Source organism: Octopus bimaculoides, chromosome 5 (genome assembly GCF_046866305.1).
Source record: "Octopus bimaculoides isolate indiv1 chromosome 5, ASM4686630v1, whole genome shotgun sequence".
Taxonomy (NCBI): domain Eukaryota; kingdom Metazoa; phylum Mollusca; class Cephalopoda; order Octopoda; family Octopodidae; genus Octopus; species Octopus bimaculoides.
This window is the reverse complement of record NC_142932.1, coordinates 46,606,394-46,629,514: the sequence shown is the minus strand read 5'-3', so window position 1 is coordinate 46,629,514 and position 23,121 is coordinate 46,606,394. Positions and strand designations below refer to the sequence as shown.

The 23,121-nt window shown below is 34.1% G+C and overlaps 1 protein-coding gene across 3 annotated transcripts in view; it reads left to right on the top strand.

Annotated features, from left to right (window-relative positions):
* LOC106870492 (osmotic avoidance abnormal protein 3) overlaps positions 1 to 16,841 on the top strand; it is a 906,658-nt gene extending 889,817 nt beyond the window's left edge. For all 3 annotated transcript variants that reach the window (XM_089352196.1, XM_089352197.1, XM_089352198.1), the window contains 2 exons: positions 2,678 to 2,765; positions 15,893 to 16,841. In XM_089352196.1, coding sequence (XP_089208322.1) covers positions 2,678 to 2,765; positions 15,893 to 16,176 — 372 coding nt within the window. In that variant the 3' untranslated portion in view covers positions 16,177 to 16,841. The remainder of the gene's footprint in view (positions 1 to 2,677; positions 2,766 to 15,892) is intronic.
* The last annotated feature ends 6,280 nt before the right edge of the window (positions 16,842 to 23,121 follow it).

Below are 23,121 nucleotides of genomic sequence, written 5' to 3'. Positions count from 1 at the left end.
TGACAGTGTTTTTTCTTTACTGTTGCTCCTTATTTCTGTTCAATTAAATAAATATTGGCTTCAAATTTTGGCACAAGGCCACCAGTTTGGGGTGGGGGAGAGGGTAAGTCAGTTATGTTGACTCCAGTATTCAACAGGTACTTATCTTATCAACCCTGAAAGGATAAAAGGTAAAGTCAACCCCAGCAGAATTTGAACTCAGAATGTAAAGTTGGATGAAATGCTGCTAAGCATTTTGCCTGACATGTTAACAATTCTGCCAGCTCACAGCCTTTGAATAAACCAATATTAAAACCAATTTTAATTGGTAAATATTAATTTCTTTTTGGTTACATGCATGGCCAACATTTATATGTGATGACACGTAAAAGCACCCATGCAGCATCACACTAAAGCACCCATGCAGTGTCATGTAAAAGCATCCATACGGTGCCACATAGAAGTGCTCATTGTGGTGCCTCATAAAAGCTTTTGGCACACTCTGTAGGGTGGGTGGCATTAGGAAGGGCATCCAACCAAAGAAACCATGCCAGATCAGACTGGAATCTGGTGCAGTCCCCCAGCTTGCCAGCTCTGGTCACACTGTCCGACCCATGTTAGCACAGACAAGAGACATTAAATGATGATGATGATGATGATATTAGTTAGCATATAGGCTTGGGTAACAGCAGTGAATGAAAATGAATCCTGTAATGCCTGGACTTTTATGGTAGATAACATTTCTGTTTCAGTTCTACAGTAGAAACATTTCCATTACACTATAATATATTTATATTATTATCAGCCATGTGAAGGATTGTAAGCTGGCAGAACCAATTGCATACAATATGCTTGCTGGCATTTCTTCCAGCTTTGTTCTAAGTTCAAATTCCACTAAGGTCAACTTTGCTTTTCCTTTTTTTGAAGTTGACAATATAAGTAAGCAGTTGAACACTGGGATTGATGTAACCAACTTCAACCAAAATTGCTGACTATGTGCTGATAGAAAAATTATTATCAACCATGTGTAATTAACATTCTAAAACAAATGTCTATTTTGGCTAAAAATTTATATTCTTGTTTTTGGATTTGGTTTGCAAGATTTTTTATGTGATTTCATGTGTTGAAGCATATTCTGTTGTGTCTGGGGAGAGTCATTTTCTTATCGTGCCTTAAAATTTAACACACTCACCGTTAAAATTTCCACTTATTATTTTTATTTTCCTAAAATTTTCCTCTGTCCGTTCGGACAGAGTCAAGACTATTGAAAATGTTGCTAGACACAACGAAAATTTTAGGAAAATAAAAATAATAAGTGGAAATTTTAACGGTGAGTGTGTTAAATTTTAAGGCACGATAAGAAAATGACTCTCCCCAGACACAACAGATTATATTCTTGCAAACCATTGAAAATGTCTTCTACCTTAGATAATAAATAAGCGTTTATTAGTTGAGTCATTCATGATTGAAGTTCCTTCTTATGCAAGTTTTCTTGCCATCATTAGCCTCAAAATTTTTAAATGAGTATTTGTATCATTCTAAGCCACTGCAAGCATTTCAGGAAGTTTTCATTATTCATCAGTAGAGAAATCTGTTTTTAGTGAAATGAAACAAAGTTGTGACTGTATGGGTAAGAAGTTTACTTTTTACTTGCAGGGTTTCATGTTCTATCCTACTGTTTGGCACATTGGAAAAATCTCTCTTTAAAAGTCTTAAATTGACTAAAACCTTGTGAATGAAATCTGAGAAACAGAAACTGTAGAAACCTGTTGAAAAGATCATTCCATTTTTTTTGGGGGGGGGGGCGAGGTAGGCATATCTCTCACTTAATTTAACATCCCCACTGGGACATTGCTGCCTTTGGTGGAGTTCACCCAATTGCAAGTATTCATATCAGGTCTTTGACCTAAGGATAAGCTCCTCCTATTCTCCCAGTAGTCTTGGGGACCCCTAAAGTTTCATGATTACTGTCCTTCTTCCTCTAACAAAACCCTAAAATATCTTCTTTTGAATTTACTATTTATATGGTTTTCTTTCATAAAGGCTTTTTCTTCATGTCCCATGCCAGCATCAAAGGCGTTGGAAGCCATTAAAATCTGAATATTAATGATTTTTCTTTGAAAATGTACTGCAGTAGTTCCCTGTTACCTTCTGCCAGTTTGTGTACTGTTTACATTACTAAGTTTCTTACTTTCCTAAGCCTACTCTTGAGATATAGAGCTGGGTTTTTTTTAACTCTTAAGCAAGGAAACTGATTCATGTGAGACCAGAGCCTGTCTATCTACAAACTGGTAGGTCTCTGTAACACAGGCCAAACTTTCTAAGTCCCCTATCTACAGAACCATCTGCTATTTGATACATAACTGGGGAACTTGATATGTACTATCATCCTGGGCTATAATGAACCTGGGAGTTGTGGTAACCAAGGGGTAATTCCATACTCTACAAAATTCCTGATGTCTTGAGCTGGGGCCTCATCCCCAGGTGTAGTTTAATACTTGCTCAGAACATCTGATATAACTTTTGAATAGAGAAACCATGATCTTTCATTATGGTTCAAATATTTAAGATAATGCAGTAGGACAAAGAGCATAGATTTTTCATTGATAATGCAAGTTATTATTATCGTGGTGCTTATTATATTGCTAAACTATTTCAGATCAGATGTTGATAATCCATCATTATTTCAATATTTCAGAAACTCTGGAAGAATGATAACACAACAAATTATTTTTACCAAATGCGAAGATCAAATCAGCTGATTTCTGACCAAGCAAACAGAATGAGTGAGTACAAAATAGGATGAGTTTTGTTTAAAATAAGATTTTGATACTTTCAATACAGAAAAATCATAGAGATGTACAAAATAAATTTAAAGCTATTGTTTTACATTTGATCTTATTGTACTTTATAAATGCATCTTCATCATCATCATCATCCTTTAATGTCCATTTTCCATGCTGGTATGGGTTGGGCAGTTTGACTGCAAACTGGTAGGCTGGGGAGCTGTACTAGGTTCCAATCTGATTTGGCATGGTTTCTACAACTGGTTACCCTTCCTAATGCTAACCACTCTTCTCAAGCACAGCATATTGCCCAACATTTGAAAAGTGCTTTTTATGTACTAGTATGAGTGCCAGTTATTTGGCACTTGCATTGACCATGACTGTGATTTCACTTGGCTTGATGGCTCTTCTCAAGCAAGCATAGCATATCGCCAAAGGTCTCGGTCACTTGTCATTGCCTCTGTGAGGCACAGTGTTCGAACATCATGCTTCATCACCTCATCCCATATCTTCCTGGGTCTACCTCTTCCACAGGTTTCCTCCACTGTTAGAGATAGGCACTTCTTCACACTGTTGTCCTCGTCTATATGCATTACATGACCATACCAGCGCAGTCATCCCTCTTGCACACTACATCTGATGGTTCTTATGCTCAATTTTTCTCCCAAGACTCTTACACTCTGTCATGCATGCACACTGACATTGCACATCCGGCAAAGCATACTAGCTTCATGAAAAACTTCATGAAAATTTGTATACTAGTTTGAATATGTGTTAAAATTTCAGGGTAGTTCAGTATTTGGGAATCTTTTTTACTGCACTTGCCATGTCTAATGAATCTGAACTAATTTAGTCAAATGCTTTGTTTTAGTCATTCATAGAATACTGATATTGGTGACTAGTGCCAACAAGAAATCTGGCATCAGTTATTGGAAACCCATAGTAAATTTTATGAGACGACACATTTTTATGTGGACTGTTTTTTTGCTGCAATAGATATCTAAAAATGAACCCAGTATAAAAGATAAGCTACTCAAAAAAACTTGCTTGTTAAAAAAAGCAAAAAAAAAAAAAAAAAGCCACTTTATATATCAAACAAATAAAGAGCAGGTGAAAAACAAAACTGAGATTAGTCTTCCATGATTTTTATGATATAAGTAATTGTTCATATTGTCATTTCAGAAAAAAGAAATAACAGAAAATAAAAAATAAAAATAAATCACTTAACAAAACAAAAAACAGTATATTTTTATTATCTATTATGATGTAGCACACAGCATTAAAATGACACTTTTTCATATCCACTTAGTATAGATATATTATTTACAAATAAATAAATAATTACATTATAAATAATTGTATATTAGACATTTGTTGCTTTATTTACATGCATATACACACAAATAAATAAAGTCTTTGGAGTAAAATTATCTTTAAAAGAAAAGAGAAAAAATATATGTAAGATATAGTTTTGTTCCTGATGTAGGCTTACTTTCATCATAAATTAATATTTGGAGAAAAGAGGGGGAAAAAAATCTTTGTTAGCTTTTCTCTTCAAGTGAAAAGTTGTCAACTGCAATTATTCTGCATGAAAGAAAATCGAAAGACTACATAGAGAATAAGTGAAACTCAAATACATAAATACATACATTACTATGGTGCTTGTTTACAATCTGACAAAGTTTGCCAATAAATCTAAGTTTCCGTTCTTCAGCTGACCAGAGAAATTTACTTTTGTAATCTTTTATTCTATATGTGTATTTTTCGGAATGTTTCATAAAATATGTTCTCTGACATTGATACATACATACATATGTACATGCGTACATACATACAAATGTACATATGTACATACAAGTGTGAGTACTCTGTCTCTGTGTATATAATGAATTCTTACTGCAATAATAATAATAATAATCATAATAATAATCATAATAATAGCAATAATAATAATAATGATGATGATAATAATGATAATAACAATGATCAGTAACATATTATCAAGTTTAAACTTTTAGCGTACTTATGTACATCAATTCAGATTTTTTTGTTTGATATTTTCATATTATATATGCATGTGTCTACAATGATGCGTTTGTGTTTATATGCTAATAAACTTTCATCCTTTATTATTTATGTGAAATTATATATAAATCTATTCCTCTGTGTGTAGCATAAATCTCCATGCCAACAAAACAATGTGACAACGATAAGGATGCTTGTATTTTATTAGAACCATAAAATGTATTTGATGAGTTTTTATATTGAAATATCTTCTATACTATATCAGTTGTGTATTTTTTTCCTTCTTCTTATATATATATTTTTTAGATTAAGATTGTTAAAATTTATAGAATACTTGAAATTTGTTCAATGTGTTTTGCTGCAAATATATGCCAAGACACGTGACAATCGATAGCATAAATTTTGATTTATAGAACTGCATCATCCAAATCTCTAATTAAGTTTTCTTTAATGAAACAATTAAGGAAAGAAAGAAACTTTGCGTAGAATAGGCAAGTTATCTGGCTGTTAGAAGTATTAGTGAATAAAACACGAACAATAAAAGTAGTTTGTATTTCAAAGTATGTTGCTTGTGGATAGTTTTGGAATTGTGTTTTTATGAAATAATATGCAGAATCAACTGGTTCCTTCTGTATATAATCTTGTAAAAACTTGGAAATTTTATCAATTTGCATGAAATTCCCGTGATAACAATAAATCTGTATAAAAGACGTTTTTATTTATTCATTTTATTTTTGATTTTTAGTAATGTAACTACTAGATGTCTTTGGATAATGTCAGTATGCTGTGGGGATAAGAAAATTCTAATATTTAAAGCAGAATCTGAATCCTGTCAAACTTCCATAGTTTTTATCTTTTTTTTTTTTATCTTCTAGTATACAAACTGACCAGATCGGTCTCAGATATTCTACCAGTTTTATGTTCAAACTGACCAGATCAGGCCTCTCATATATATCCTCCAATGTCATTTTAAGAATAAACAATCACATCATCGAAATCTCAAAGTTACAAGATAATGTAGGATAAATTCAAAACAATGTGAAGAAATAAGCATTACATTTGAAAGAGTAATATGAATGCTGAAGGGTTAAACTTTATTGAACTGAATTTTGCTGATGAAAATTAATCCTAGTTCCCTGAATACACACTATGACTACCACATCTCCCTTGATTGTCCACTACCACACCTCCACACTCTTAACAATATACTACTACTACCACCACAACAACACTCGTAATAATACACTAACACTTGTCTCTTTGACCAAACACCAACATTAGGACCCTTGACTACACACCACTCTTAATCTCTTGACTACAAACCACTACCACTAGTCATCAGACCACATACCATCGTTAGACTCCTGACCATATGCCACTCTTAGTTTCTTGACCATACACTACCACCAGTCTTCTGGCTTGACACCAGCCCTAGTCTCTTGACTGCAAACTAAAATTTTGATCAAATATCACTGTCTCTTGACCAGACAGTACCAAAACTCTCCTGAAACACACTACTATTAGTTTCTTGACCACAAGGACAGTACATAGAGGAAAGTTAATCACACTAATTGGAAAATATTGGCGACATAACACTCAATCACATTGTTTTGAATTAATCATGCATCCTCTTCTAGCTTTGAGATTTCAATTATGTGTTTATTTTTCATGACTTTGTAGGGTAGGTGTGAGAGACTGGATCTGGTTAGTTTGAACATAAAAGTGGTAGAATGTATGAACTTGACACAGCCTGTTTAAATGCTAAAGAGATATAGACAATGTCATCATACAGACTAGTTGTTTTGTTTGTTTGTCTTTTAAGGATTTTGGCTTAGGATGGTGTTGTGCTCGTGGTTTCACAGACCTTCTAAGATCAGTAAAAGTAATGTGATTAGTTTATTTTTATGAAGTGTCTCAAATGCTGTGGATGAAATATAGATATATAAAAGGTTAACGAAGAGTGATTATTGGGTATCAGCTGCATAGGAATGTGCATTGTTAGAACTGATGACAGACCAAATCTTTGATGTAGATGAAAAAGCATGTGGGGAACAAAACTGAACTTTTAACTACAATAGGGTTGATAAAGTGTGGATCAGAAGAGCTGTCAGTGCATACAAGTGGTGCAAAATAGCTAGAAGCTACCATTCCAAGAGAGGAGATATTGATGAGATCCATACACGGGGAGTTTAGACATGATATTGCATACTAAAGATGGTTGAATGCTTTGCTGATGTTAAGTGAAACAAAATTGTTGTTCACAAATTTCCAAATTTCTCAAGAATAAAAACCAAGTAGGGAGTGACAAAGAAGAGGAGATCTCTAGCAGCTCTAACTCTACAAAACTAATGCTGTTGTTAGTTAAGAAGAGATAAGATTGTTATTAATACCAGTCTCCATCACAATAGGGATTTCTGCAATTAAGGGCTGGTAGTAGGTGATGTTAGAAGGATTGCTTTTTAGGGAATATAACACACTATAGAATTTTTCCATGAATGATAGAGAGAAGAGGGAGAGAGAAAGAGGGAGGGGATAGAGATTGAGGTGTTTGATAAAGATATGTGCTAGCACTGAGGAGATTCATTGGGGGTAATGGGAGGGACACTTTCAGGCCCAATTCCCTTGTTAATTTTAAGTGATTGAAGATATTTTTGCACTTGGTATGGATGTGTACATAGAAGTGAGCCTGGCTGAAAGAAGAAGGACAGTTTTGGAGATTTATTTATTGGAAGCAGTGTGGAGTTTATTGTAAAGTGGACAGCAACTGTAGAATTTTTCTCATGCTACTCAAGAATATAATCAACTGCAAGTGAGTACCAGATGATTATAGGTGCAGCTCTCTCGCTCCCTTCAGCTGTCACATCCTCAGTATTCTGTTGAGTAAAGAGTGGAAGAGCCAGGAAAGTGTGCTTGTGTTTACACTCACCGACATAAGTGCCTAAAACAATTGGCAAAAGTGTAGCACCAGCTATCAGGTTGTACTCTCTTACATGTGGCAATGCATGTATATGTCTCTGTTTATGCTTACACTTGTCTGAAAAACAACATAGTTCTTCATTTTGTGCTTCTTTATATCTTGTAACTGTCTGGTCAAACAGATGAGATAAGAACCAGACTCAAATAATTTCTGGGATCAATATAATCAGCTAAAAACCTTTGAAGATATTACCCTCAACATGACCACATGCTGATGAATGTATGTTGTTGTTGGCACTCCGTCGCTTACGACGTTGAGGGTTCCAGTTGATCCGATCAATGGAACAGCCTGCTCATGAAATTAACGTGCAAGTGGCTGAGCACTCCACATACACGTGTACCCTTAACGTAGTTCTCGGGGATATTCAGAGTGACACAGTGTGACAAGGCTGACCCTTTGAATTACAGGCACAACAGAAACAGGAAGTAAGAGTGAGAGAAAGTTGTGGTGAAAGAGTACAGCAGGATTCTTCACCATTCCTTGCTGGAGCCTCATGGAGCTTTAGGTGTTTTCGCTTAATAAAGACTCACAACACCTGGTCTGGGAATTGAAACTGTGATCCTATGACCGCGAGTCTGCTGCCCTAACCACTGGGCCATTGTGCCTCCACTGATGAATGTAACTAGTGAAAGAATAAGAGAATAGATCACACAGAGCTAATCAGCAGGTGAAGAAAAATGAATAGCAAGAAATGGATCTGAACCAACACTGTTGACTATTGTGGATCTGGGAAATGCCTTAAAGTCTGGTTCAACCAAAAGAAAGAATTAGATTTCCATTAACTCATGGATGAATATATTCGACTGTGAGGATTAATTGTGAGTAAAGGATGACTCCATACTTGAATTTATAACGAATGGTTAGTCAAGACCTCTGAGGAACATATTGTGAAAATACCCCACCAACAAAGGTCCATGTTGTTTCATACTGAATATTTGTCAACTGTAACTATGCAGTGATTTTATTTTTCATAAATCTTATCAGGTCGTCTTTAATTGAAGCTCTGTGTTAGAGCACATATCTGTGCAAGAAACCTTATGTCTTCCCCTGACACAAAACTCTAAATAATAACACACGTGTATGTGCAAGAAAATTGCAAAAACGCATGTGATTACTCATGTGCAAGTGTGTGTGTGTGTGTGTGTAAATTTCTTTAAATTTACATATCTTTTGAATGTCTTTCCACCATATACTTTCTAAGAAAACAAAATTATTAACCTTCAGTAATTTAAAAAACTGAAATGAACAATCTTCAACAATTTAAAAGAAACACTCAATTGCATTAATTTTTACCCATCCCTCTTTACTATTTTAGCTGCAGGAAAGGGTCCACAGGCTAAGGTCCAACCTTCCCTCCTTAGAAAGATACAATTTAAAAAAAATATGGAAAACAATTACAACTTTGTGATAGAATTTTTGTCTTTAGTATATATATATATATATATATATATATATATATATGTATGTATGTATGTTTGTGTGTGTGTGTGTGTGTATATACACACACACATATGTATGCATATATACATATACACACACACATATATATGCATATATACATATACACACACACACATATATATATATATATATATATATATATATATATATATATATATATATAAATAGACATATGTATGTATGTATATCTGTGCGTATACATTGTGAACACATGCACACAGTTCTATATAAAATGATAACTTGTGTGATGCACTGGATCCAATACATTGATAAACTATGTAATTAAACAAGCCAACTTAAATGTTATATTTATAATTACCATTTTAGTTTAATTCATTTATATATAAAAATGTTAAAGAATAATTGTTTTACTAATTAATTACCCATTTATTATGCATGTCTAACTGGAGGGCTAAACTTCTGTTGCAATATTAGAATAATTATTTTTGTTTATTCTAAATTCAGAGCAAATTATATGGTCATACATGCATATTTGAAGACTTCTACTCTTATAATATCTAATTATTTACATGCAAATTGATGTTTCTTCTAGAAAGGTTTAAAAAGCATACATTGTATGTAAGATTGAAATTATCATCTATCTTTTATTTATTTTTTTTTCATGTCTTTTTGTTTGATGAGTTGGCGAAGTGCAAAATTTATCTGATACAATCATCTAGAATTTATCTAATCAAGTTCTTTCCTGCTGGCATCTGCACATAAGAAAAATTATGGCTTTCAGAATATAGTTGGTTTTCTTAATGAAAGCATTTCAAATACAATACTAAACTATAACCTAACCTATGATGAAGATCAAAACTAAATAAACATTATAGAAATTTGGCCCCCTCACACACACACACACACACACACACACACACACACACACACACACACACACACGCTTCTTGCACACGCATAATGCATATTATCTTTAGGAATTTTCAGAAAGTGTCAGTAACACAAGATAGATGGTTATTACTGATTATCTATATGAAAAATATTTAATATCATAAGTTTCAATTTAATTATATTTGATTATATTTTCATTATCACAAATTAATAAACAAACCAGCAGTCATACATACAGACAAGCCATTAATCTAATTTTGTTTCTTTTTTGTAAAATGGCACAAAATGAATCCATTATAAGCTGATAATTCTATGCTGAGACTTTATTTTATGGAATCTATATCAGTAGGAAAGTTGTAAATAAAAAGTGTTTCATTCTGTTGTGAGTTACTGAGATTAAACTCAGTTGGTAATCTTCCTAAATACATTCATGGTGTGCATACAAGTGCCTTTCTTCAAAAGATCAAACAGAGCTTTGTTCCACTTATACAATGCCAATAGTTTGGAAACAACCATCTCTCCTGGTTGGCACGAAAACAATAATCTGCTACCTTAAGTTATTTACTGAATGATCTTTGTAGGTTAAACTATCCTGTCATATCTTGGTAGCTTAAATTCGTCTGTAGTGTCATTCTTTTATTTGTTTCAGTCATTTGACTGTGGCCATGCTGGAGCACTGCCTTGAAGTATTTTTGTCAAATGATTTGACTCCAGGACTCATTTTTAAGTCCTAATACTTATTCTGTTGCTCTCTTTGCCACACCACTAAGTTTCAGGGACAAAAACACACTAGCACCGGTTGTCAAGTGATGATGGGGGGGGGGGGGGCAAAAAAGACACACACACACACACACACACACACACACACACACATATATATATATATATATATATACATATATATATAAATATGACAGGTTTCTTCCAGTTTCCATCTACCAAATCCACTCACAAAACTTTGATTAACCTGAAGCTATAGTAGAAGATACTTGCCCAAGGTGCCATGCTGTGGGACTGAACCCAGAACCATGTAGTTGGGAAGCAAGCTTCTTACCATACAGCCACACCTGCACCTGTGTTGTGTTTCTATGTTAAATTATTTAATCCTTTGTTATCGTCAAGATGTATATGTTACTGTTAAGAACCTATGGAAAGTACCAGAAACTCAAGCACTCATCTGGGGTACCACCTGCTATGTGGGAGCTATGACATGTGTCTGAGATCTTCCAAATACAAAGTCAGATTATATTTATTCTCATTATTTAAAAAGATTAAGATGGTGAGCTGGCACAATTGTTATTGTGCCAGAAAAACTATTGGGTTGTCTGGAAAGTTCATGCCAATTTTCCGAAAGGTTCTTCTCACTCAACCTATGTGGTACCCAAACATCGTAGCGATTTGTGTACCCAAGCTTTACCAGGTGCTCATGAACGACGGATTTTGATAGGTTGAGGCTTTCTGCCAATTCTCGGGTTGTGCAATGTGGGTTATTCTCAATTAATGACTTGATTTGGTCATCATCTGTAGTGGATGGTCTGCCTGATCGCTCTTTATGAATAAGGCTACAGTCTCCAGCTCGGAACCTTGTGAACCACTTCCATACAGTTCTTTTGGATACAGAAACATCACCGTAAACTGCGCATATTTCTTTGGTTGCTTGTGAAGCATTTTTCCCTTTACGGAAAAAGAAAAGCATCAAGTGCCGAAAATGAACTTTCTTATCTTCCATTTTAAAGGGTTACAGAATTAGCACAAATGATAGGAACATAAACCTTCTTCCACGAAAAGATAGCTTAAACTGTGCTCTAAATGGAGGTGTAGTCAAATCCTATTTTATGGACTCAACCATGTTCTAAAATAAGTCGAAAGGTAAACTACTATAAATCGGCACAAACTTTCCGGACAATCCAATACTTAGCTTTATGTCTCACTTTATATTTTGTGTTCAAATTTCATTGAGGTTGACTTAGCCTTTCATCCTTTTGGGGTCAATAAAATGAGTACCAGTTGAGCTCTGAGGTCAATGTAATTGACTTACATCCTCTCCCAAATTTGCTGGCCTTGTGCCAAAATTTGAAACCATTATTTAAAAAAGATTGTTATAAAAAGTTCTATGAAATCACCTCACCCAATATCCAATTGACATAGCCAACCATGCTCTTCTAATGTTACCTTGTTACTTAAATCCTCATCATCCTCATGTTTCAATTTTGTAAATCTCAGACTCATAGATGTTAAACAGTCCAGACATTTCAGTTAGGGAGCAGACCACAACATATTGACAAAGCTTCCTTACTGCTTCCTCTCCTGTGCCTTACAAAGGCAAGCCTTTCCTTCAAATCCAGGCTGAATACAAGTAGGGCTGTCTTCTGCATGACCTGTAAACCTTGCATCAATTCTGATTTTATCTACACAGTTATCGAAACTGTTTGATACGCATCAACACTGGAATCATTAAAGCCTTCTTCCTCTCCCAATTATTATTATTATGATTATAATTAAGGGTGGCAAGCTGGCAGAACCATTAGCATGCTAGGCAAAATGCTTATGGGCATTTCATCTGCCTTGATGTTCTGAGTTCAAATTCCATCTAGGTTGACTTTTCCTTTCATCCTTACGGAGTTGATAAATTAAGTACTAGTGAAGCACTGGGGTCGATGTAATTGACTAGCCCCCTTCCCCAAAATGTCGGGCCTTGTGCCTATACAAGAAAGGAATATTATTATTATTATCATTATTATTATTATTATTATTATTATTATTATTATTATTAAGGCATTGAGCTGGCAGAATCGTTAGCATGCTGGGCGAAATGCTCAGTGGTATTTCGTCTGTTGCTACATTCTGAGTTCGGATTCTGCCGAAGTCGACTTTGCCTTTCATCCTATCGAGGTTAATTAAATAAGTACCAGTTATGCACTGGAGTCGATGTAATCGACTTAATCCCTTTCCCCCAAATTTCAGGCCTTGTGCCTACAATTAAAAGGACTACTACTACTACTACTACTACTACTACTACTACTACTACTACTACTACATACCATGATGTTTGAAATGTTTACATTTAAACAAAGGAAAGTATTTCTTCTATTATTAATTTCAGAATGAAGCATTACAACTTTGGACAAAATGCTTTGTAGTATTTGTTCTAACTCTTTGCATTCTGGTTTCAAATCTCACTGCAGTCACCTTGAAGGTTTAATGAACTAAAGTACTGGTCAAGCATTTGGGTCAAGTTAATCAATGAATCTTCTCCACACTTGTTCTTTTGTGCCCATGTTAAAAATGATTAATTTTGAAACTGTAAATAATGAAATATTAAATACTTTCAACGTTATTTATCATTGTACAATATCATATCATGATATATAACACTTAGGGACATGATATTAAATAATATACAGACATACATATTTCATAAATTAACAAGTATTTGTATCTGCTGATATTTAGATATTCTTTTGTACCTTCTGAGACATGTTGAGTTGATGATGATGATAATCATAATAATAATAATAATAAAGGGAAGATTTACCAAAAATAGACTTGAGAGTGCTAATCAATTCTGATCATGAATAGCCAATGAGAGAGAAGAAACTCTACTCAGCATGGAATTACATAGTCAGTCCACTGTGAATGTTCTGCACTACTTTGTCTACGCTTGTACTCTTTCTGTGCAAGACTTTCACAAGCACTAAAAATGTGGGTCCCATTTTCGACCCTCTTCCCACACATTCTACAGAGGATCGTTGTACTTCTGTGGTATACATCTCTTTTCACTGAGTTGGTATTCAATGCCTGATCCTGGACAGTGATGATTAGGCTTTCAGTCTTCTTATTTAGGTCACCCTTTCTGAGCCACCTCCATGATGCTTCCTGATCTTTTAAGTTGTTAGTTTCACGGTGGAACTCACCATGTAATTCCATGCTGAGTAGAGTAAAAGCACCCACTACACTCTCAGAGTGGTTGGCATTAGGAAGGGCATCCAGCTGTAGAAACTCTGCCAGATCAGATTGGAGCCTGGTGCAGCCATCTGGTTTGCCAGCCCTCAGTCAAATCGTTCAACCCATGCTAGCATAGAAAGCAGACATTAAACAATGATGATGATGATGATGAAAGAGAAAAGATTGATAAACATGGAAACTTGAGAATTGAGATCAAGATGTAGCAGCTACAAGAGTCAAATATAAAGATTGTCCCCATTGTCATCAGAGCATTGGGTTCAGTACCACCCAACCTGAAGAAACATCTGAAAACTTTAGAAATACCCTACAATGTAGGTGTATTGCAAAAATCACCATTACTTGGAACAGCATGCATATTGTGTAAAGTACTGTCTGTCTGAGATCCTTGTTGCAACTTGACAAACAGTACAAACCCGCGGTAGACACAATATCTTCAATCAACAACATCATGATATTGGATACTGTGTGACTTCTTAATAATAATAATGGTTTCAAATTTTGGCACAAGGCCAGCTGTTTCAGGGGATTTGGTAAGTCGATTACATTGAGCCCAGTGCTTAACTGGTACTTATTTTATCAATCCCAAAAGGATGAAAGGCCAAGTTGACCTCAGCAGAATTCAAACTCAGAACATAAAGGCAGACAAAATGCTGCTAAGCATTTTGCATGGTGTGCTAACAATTCTGTTAGCCTGCCACCTTAAATAATAATAATAATAATAATAATAACAATAATAATAATATTGATGATGATGATAATAATAACAACAACTCACAAATAGTCTTTTGATTCAATTATTTAATTGCATTTTTGCTAGGGTACCATAGTGAATTGGCAATGCTGTTAAAATATAGGTTAGATTCTTTTTTACTCTAGGCACAAGGCCCGAAATTTTGTGGGAGGGGGCCAGTCGATTAGGTTGACCCCCAGTACACAACTGGCACTTAATTTATCGACCCCAGAAGGATGAAAGGCAAAGTCGATCTCAGCGGAACATAAAGACAGACAAAATGACGCTAAGCATTTCACCCGGTGTGCTAATGATTCTTATTTCTTTATTGCCCACAAGGGGCTAAACATAGAGAGGACAAACAAGGACAGACAAAGGGGTTAAGTCGATTACATCGACCCCAGTGTGTAACTGGTACTTTATTTATCGACCCCGAAAGGATGAAAGGTAAAGTCAACATCAGCAGAATTTGAACTCAGAACGTAACGGCAGACAAAATACTGCTAAGCATTTCGCCCAGTGTGCTAACGTTTCTGCCAGCTCGCCGCCTTAGTATGGGTTAGATTAATAAGCATTATTCATTCTAGTTCTGAGCCCCAAGTTCAGATATCACTGGGTAACTTTGCATTTCATCATGGGATTGAGCAATTCTGTACTGAGGTGGATTCTTCTCTCTACTTCACTCTCTTTTTTCTGTCTGTTTTTCTGCCACTCTTTTTTGAAGGAAAAAAAAATCTACTTTGAGCAGAGCTGGAGAATGACAGTATCTGCTAGGTTTAAAAGATGCTCAAAATATGCTGTATGTCATGATGGTACTGACAGAACTTCACCAGGAGTTGAGTGTCCAAATTATTATTAATAAGATTATATAAAAAAATATTGTTATATTTCTGGATGGTCATGTATTGTTTTGTTTTTTTGCCAAATAACCACATGCACTCTATACTCATTATTCACTTCAGCTTTATTATTATTATTATTATTATTATTATTATTTTAGTGTCCCTTGTCTAAAATCTTTCATCACACATCCTGTGACCTCTTCAACAACTCACTATTAATATTAAAATTGATTATTTGCTTAAACATTAACTAAATATATTTTCTTTTATTTAGGTGTTAGTCAAATCAAAGAAAGTTTCTCCTCTTCTGGGAACTTTATGAATATGCAACACCAGCATTCTGTACCATTAGTGCCAGGAGGCTCTTTCACAAGCTCTGAAGTCCAGCTCGAACCCACTCATAAATCTTCACCGATATGTGGTCCCCTATCAACAAACAGTGATACTGCTGCTGATGCTACAATACGAAAACCATTAAGACTAGAAGCTCTCAACATTAACCAGTCCCATGGTCGGAAGTCAAAGAAGAAAAAAAATTCATACAACATGTTCGAATAAGGAAATAAGGCTATGAAATTGCTTCTATTTGTATGTGTATGTTAGTTGTCATGATGTCTATGTGAGTGCAACATGGTCTGCCATATTGAGAAAAGTATTACCTCTCTGCTTTATATACAACTAGCTGTGGGTGACTTAATGCTTTTATGTGTAAGGGAAAGGTGAAGTAAACAATATCTATTGTTCTGAACTTGAAGTGAAATTTAGACAAAATGATTTTCTGTCTGAATTTTAAGTTTTTCAAAACCAAGAGAACAAAAAGGCATGATCAATTTGTGCCTAATATTTTCCACACTTATACATACATGCATACATGTTGATATTTTAAAATTGGGTAAATGAGTCTTCATCTTTTAAACAGGCTTAATAAATGAACGTATGACAACTTGCACAAATTTGTAGCTTTCAAATAAAATATTGAACAAAAGTAAGCCTGCTTTTCTTAGAAAATAAACATTTCAATATGATTTAAAAAAAAATTTACATTATTTATGTTTAGTATATTCTTTTCATATAGCTTCGTATGTGTAGAATATCAAAATATTAGGCATGCAAACATTTCAAGTTCACACTTTAAAATCCTGTCACAACTGTGAATTTGTCTCTAATTTTGAGAACTTATTTGAGAAGATACAAAAAAAAAAAAAAAAAAATGAAACAAAAAACCCTGTAAATTCTGTCAACAGTTCTCAAACAGACAATATCAGCTCTCCACCAAAGAAAAAAAGTGATAACAAAAAATGTAAAATTTTTTGTCCCTACTGTCTCTTGATAAGAAAACAAAATAGTGTCAGCCATGTAATTCTTTCTTTTCCATGATGTTGAACAAGTTTGAAATGTTTAAACCATTTTGATTTCATGAAATATAACAATATGAATGCTCTTTTTTCAATCTGAGTTGCCCACTCATATGAAAAATACTGGACTATTTCATGGTGTTCAAGAATACTTGAGTACCTCACCTAGCCGGTGTCAAGGTTAGATAAATTGATTTATTGCTTAATTTGTGAAAGGGTGTACAAACAGAATGATCGTTTATGTTCAAAATAGTGAAGCAAAATAGAAGATAACCCTGATCAGAGGAGAGAGAGAACCAAATGAAAATTAGTAGAACCTGTCTAGTGCCTAAACAGAAATGATCCCCACTATACAATGTATAATTTATTGTGAATAACTTATTGTGAAAGAACCATGTAAGAATTTAGAAAAGTATGAAATGATGCTATGTTTTGTGCTGAAAATCCAAAGTGCTCAATGCCTATTATGTTCAAGAGGAACATTAAAGGAATTGATTTCACTGGTATCTTGGGAGGCCTACAAAAGCTATGGACACAGCCCTTTCTACTAGACCAGAAAAGTAAATAAATGAAATATAAGATAACAAATTTTAAATGGAACTTGGTCTTCAGAAAATTAGTGTAAATGACATTAAAATTGATTAGAATATGCAGCCTTCAGCAGTGCTATTTTGTACTTGTGTATTGTAATGTAATATTTCTGAGTTCAATACTAGTCCAAGGATAATTGTGTGTGCATAATATATATATGCAAGTGTGTGTGTGTGTGTGCTCTCCTCTGTTTTTGATTATTTGAATTCTTCCTCTGAAGGAGGAGCTGCTTTCTAACAAAGATACAAAACTCCATTGTTGGTGTATAGATAACAAAAATAATGCCGTGTTTTAAATTTGAGAACATTTTACATATTTTACTGCTCCACTTACATATTGTATTTCTAATGTGCTTATCCAGATTGCCATTCAGGCAGGAGCTGGCCAGATTCCAATTCTATATATTTGCATGGTTTCTACAGCTGGGTACTCTTCCTGATGCCAACCACTTCACACAGTGTATTGGGCACTTTTTCTGTGACACTGGCATGGGTGCTTTTTATGTGACACTCACACAGGTGCTTTTGTGTGGCACTGGCACAGGCTATTTTATGCAGTACTGGCACAGGTGCTGTTATGTGACACCAGCACCCGTGAACCCTCAAGGGAAGGATCTCTTGGCTGAGAGAGAAGGATGCAGAGGATTTGCCTGTATGTATAGATGGCCATAGTTTTACTTAGCTTGATGTGCCTTGTCTTTGAGGCTCAATGTCTGAAGACCCATTCTCATTACTTTGTCTCATGTCTTCTGAGACCCACCCCTTCTGCAGGTTCCCTTCACAATTAGAGATCAGCACTTCTTTATGCAGCTGACCTCAAGTCTATTCTCTGTATATTCTTAGTGTTTATTATATCTGCACATCTGCAATACACAAAGACTACTTTTTGTGAACATTCCCATGATACTGATACACCTCTTATGTGTCTTTAGCTTGCATTGAGTATATGGTATGGAGTTTCTACTAACATCTTTCCTTGTTGAACAGTGCCATCTCCCTGAAGGGATTTGAGATTTGTCCATTTTCCTACATACTAGGGCTTTGGTCTTAGCTAATTTAGCTCTAAGGTCCTTAGATTCCAGACCTTGCTTCCTTACTTGAATTTTCCTTTCTGGTTCAGGTAGTGATTCAGCAATAAGAACAAGGTCTTCAGCGTAGAGAAGCTCACAAAGGCAGCCAGTCTTAAATTCCTTTGTTATGGCCTGGAGGAATATGATAAACAGTATTTGCTAAAATCTTTAACTCATATCTCATCAAAGTTATCAATCTCCAAAATCAGTAATTATGATTTTTATTGTATATTATTTATACCATATGGCTTAAAGAAGTTGGTGAATTTTTTGATTGCACAGTATGTGATGTCACTACTTTAATTATGAGGCCAACTTGACAGGATCTTTACTGTTAAATATTAATGACTCCAAAATATAACAGATGATTTTTTAAAAACTGCATATTGGTCTATACCTTAAATAGTAATTTTAAAAGAAATCAGTTAATCTTTGTTTGCACACTATCTGATATCGATAGTTTAATTATGAAGCAATACTGACAGAATCTTTACATTTAAACATTAATGACTGTTTTAGTTCAAGACTTTGCTCAATGTTTTAAAACAATTAATCTTTACTCTTGTCATTAAGGAGTGTTTGGTTTTCAATGTAAAAATTATCAAGGAGAAATGAACCAAATATAGAAATGTGAATTTGAAATTTGAAGAAAAAAATTCCAACATTTCAGTTTGACTTGATAATGTGATTGCTGGCTTGTTGTTAGTTCTATGTTTAGTTATCAAATTATAGTAAATTATCGTATTTGGCTAAAACCAAATAAGTTGTACAATCACAGATTTCATTTAAACAGATGATTGACTTAAATGAATGCAGGTTATGCATGGCCTTTGTTCAATTTCATCAAAATAATCTTATCACTAAAATAAAGAAATTAGTGACTAATTAACAAAACTACAATTATATGCATACTAGATGTTATTAACATAATTTTTTTTCTAAATTAACTCCATAACTATAGAATGATCGAAACAATAAGTTATCAAGATAATACATTCCTACAGTGCATAATCAATTGTTTATCTAAGTAGCTAACAAAGAATCATCAAAAATGTATTTCAAACTAATGCAAAATCATCAGTGTTTGTTTAGATTATAGCACTTGATGAGAATATTTTATATATAAACTCTTGATCTAGTCTCATCATCACCATCATCATTAAACATCTATTTTCCATGCTGGCATTGGTTGGATGGCTTAGTAGAATCTGGTGAGCCAGAGGAATGTGCCAAGCCCCAATGTCTGCTTTGGCATGGGTTTCTATGGCTGGATGCCCTTCCTAACAACAGCCATTGAGTGCACTGGGTGTTTTTTACATGGTGCCAATACTAGTGAGACTGCTAAGTAACTTTCAAGGCAAGACCCATCAACAGAAGGATGTATAGTACTAAAGTTGGTGGTTTTATAGCAGGTGATGAGAAGTTAAAACATGATATAGGGATAAGAATGGGTGTTTACCCCAGTTGAAAAAGAGAGAAGACAGTAGGGAAAAAGATATCAGGATGCACAATTAAAAGAACCCCTCAAAGCCATGTTAAGGAAAATAGTGATCAGTGAGGTAAGAATGGAAGCAGAAATGAATCAGAGAAATATATACTTCATCAATTTGACCAGAACAAGTGTAGTAAATCTGAAAAGTCTTTTATCTGTCATCTTTTACTTTTTCCAATCATTATACTGTGGCCATGTGGGGGCACCAGTTGAAGTTTTGTTCAATGAATTGACCCCAGTACTATGTTTATGCCTGGTACTTATTCTATTGCTCTCTTTTGCTGAATTGCTAAGTTACAGGGATTTAAACACACCAACACTGGTTGTCAAGCAGTGGAGGTGGAGAACAAAAACAGACACATATGTTTGTGTGTATACATACACACACACACACACACACACATATATATATATATATATATATATATATATATATATATATATATATATATGTACACACACACATGTCAGGCTTCTTGCAGTTCCCATCTACCAAATCCACTCCAAAGGCTTTGGCCAGCATGAGGCTATAATAGAAGACATTTGCCCAAGGTGTCACACAGTGGGACTGAACCTGGAACCATGTGGTTGGGAAGAATATTTCTTACCACACAGCTATGCCTGTGCCTAATGAAATAGGGAGAAACCCCCCCCCCCCCAAAAAAAAACCTAAGACGTTTAAAAGCTTTTTTTCATTTCTCTATTTTATTGTAGTAATATTCTATTTTCTATGAAATATTAAAATATTATTTACCTTTCAATGTTGGTATCACTTTTGATGCTTTATGTACCAGCTGACAATTACCAATCTACGTAACGAATTCAAATTTTGTCACCATTACTATTAAGTAATTTAGAAGTGAATAAACTCAGAGATGTTTATGAGGAGTAGATAAAATTGATTGGAAGCTTTATGTAACTTTCTTTTGTAAAAATATTATTTGTTGCTTGTGGATTAACTTTAATCCATTCTCAAGTGACTGTTTATAATTTCTTATAACATCAAATGCTCAATTGTATCTCATTATTTTTGTGATTTTCTGCTTCAAAACGTTGTTTTTGTATCTGGTTTGCAAAATTCTTTATGAATTCACGTGTCTCCTTAGACAACAAAATTTGCTTCAAAGCTGATTTGCTATTTACTACTACAATCACTAATAGTAATAATTTATAAATACATACATATGTATATATGTGTATGTATGTTCTCTTTCTCTTTTTAATTTTGAGTAAATTTTGACTGGTCACCTACTTGGTAGCAAGGTCGAGAAGGAAAGTATCTTCTCTTAACCATCATCCTTTAAATCTTAAGATCTTGCAGATTTTTGTAGCCCTAGATATTGTGATCATTTGTTGCATATAAATTAAGAATTTGCATTCTCTCCCCAAGATCTCAATTTCAACCTCACTTTGCTCCAGATTGGTTGGTATATATCCTGTATGTATGCATGTGTGTGTGTGAATGTTTACACTTTTCATCTTTGCATGAAAGTGCTGAGAGAAAACGATGACATTATGTTGACAATTACTTATCAAAAAAATTGTTCTCTCGCTCTCTCTCTGTAGTTTCTAATTCAAGTAAAACAAAAAAGAAAACTCTTACTTGAAAATACATGAAGGCTAGCAACAGAAAATGTATTCAGCTGTAAAACATTGCTTCAGTACTAAGTATTTGGCAAATCCATGCCTGCGTAGAAAAATTAAGTAAAAACAAATGAATATATGTAAATTTTTTTAAAAAATGAAGTTTTTTCTCTTTTGTCATATATTGAAATGAATATTCTCTCTCACTCTCTCTCTCACACACATACACACACACACAATTCAGAACACAACCAAAAAAAAGAAGATCCTTCCAACTTTGCAAAATTTCTAACAAGCAGAAGTAAAATGCAAAATATAAATGCTTCTGGGATACAAGGGGTTTTTATGTGCCAGTTATTTAGTCTTTGGTTTTTTTTTTTTTTGGCATTAATCCATAAGCATTTAGACCAGCCATATCCAACTCAAAAATATTCTACCTGTTTTATGTTCAAACTGTCAACATCTGGCCTCTTACACCTACCCTACAATGTCATTCTAAAAATATACAATCACTTCATTGTAATATCGAAGTTGCAAGATAATGCATGATTAATTCAAGACAATGCAAATTAATCACTATTAGATTTAACAGTGTAATCTAAATGCAAAAGGGTTAAAAAAAGAATGAGAGATTTATATCGACTTGGACAGGTTGTTGGCTAAACCAATTAATGATGTAGTGCCAATCCCCAGGTGTTGCAGCACCGACTAGCTGGGCATAGCATAAATTACTTTGGCCAAAAACATAAGGCACTGGCAAAAGATTCTGATCTCATGAGCTATGAATAGTTAGTCTAATGCCCAATTTGTTCAGTCATTTCACATTTACATAAGCACTGAGCACAGACACCTGGTAAATTAATCCTTTAGCATTTAAGCTGGCCATATCTGGCCCAAATATTCCACTTGTTTTATGTTCGAATCTGACCTATCTCACCTACCCTACAATGTCATTCTTAATATAAACAATCACATCATTGAAATATCAATGTGCACGATTAATTTTTTTAAATGTGAATAAATAAGTATTATATTTGATAGAATAATCTGAATGTTAAAGGGTTAATGGTAAGCAATTAATGTGAGTTAATGGAATATTGTTAGCATGGATTTCATTACATTATTATCCTAATCCTTTGTATTTTCATCTACAGTATCATTTGCTAATCCCCATGTCTTTTGGTTAGGATTAAACTGAACTACTTTCTATTTCTTATGCATTGTCTCAAAGTCTTAAACTTTCATACTAAGTAACAAACATTAAAAAAAGATGCTAAACTGCATAAATAACCAATGTATCTCTTTTAAATATCATATTTCAAAAATTAATGAATACATATGATGAATATCACAAGTATAAACTAAAAAGTTAACTCTACTGATTCCTTTCCCGTTTTATTACAAAATTGACA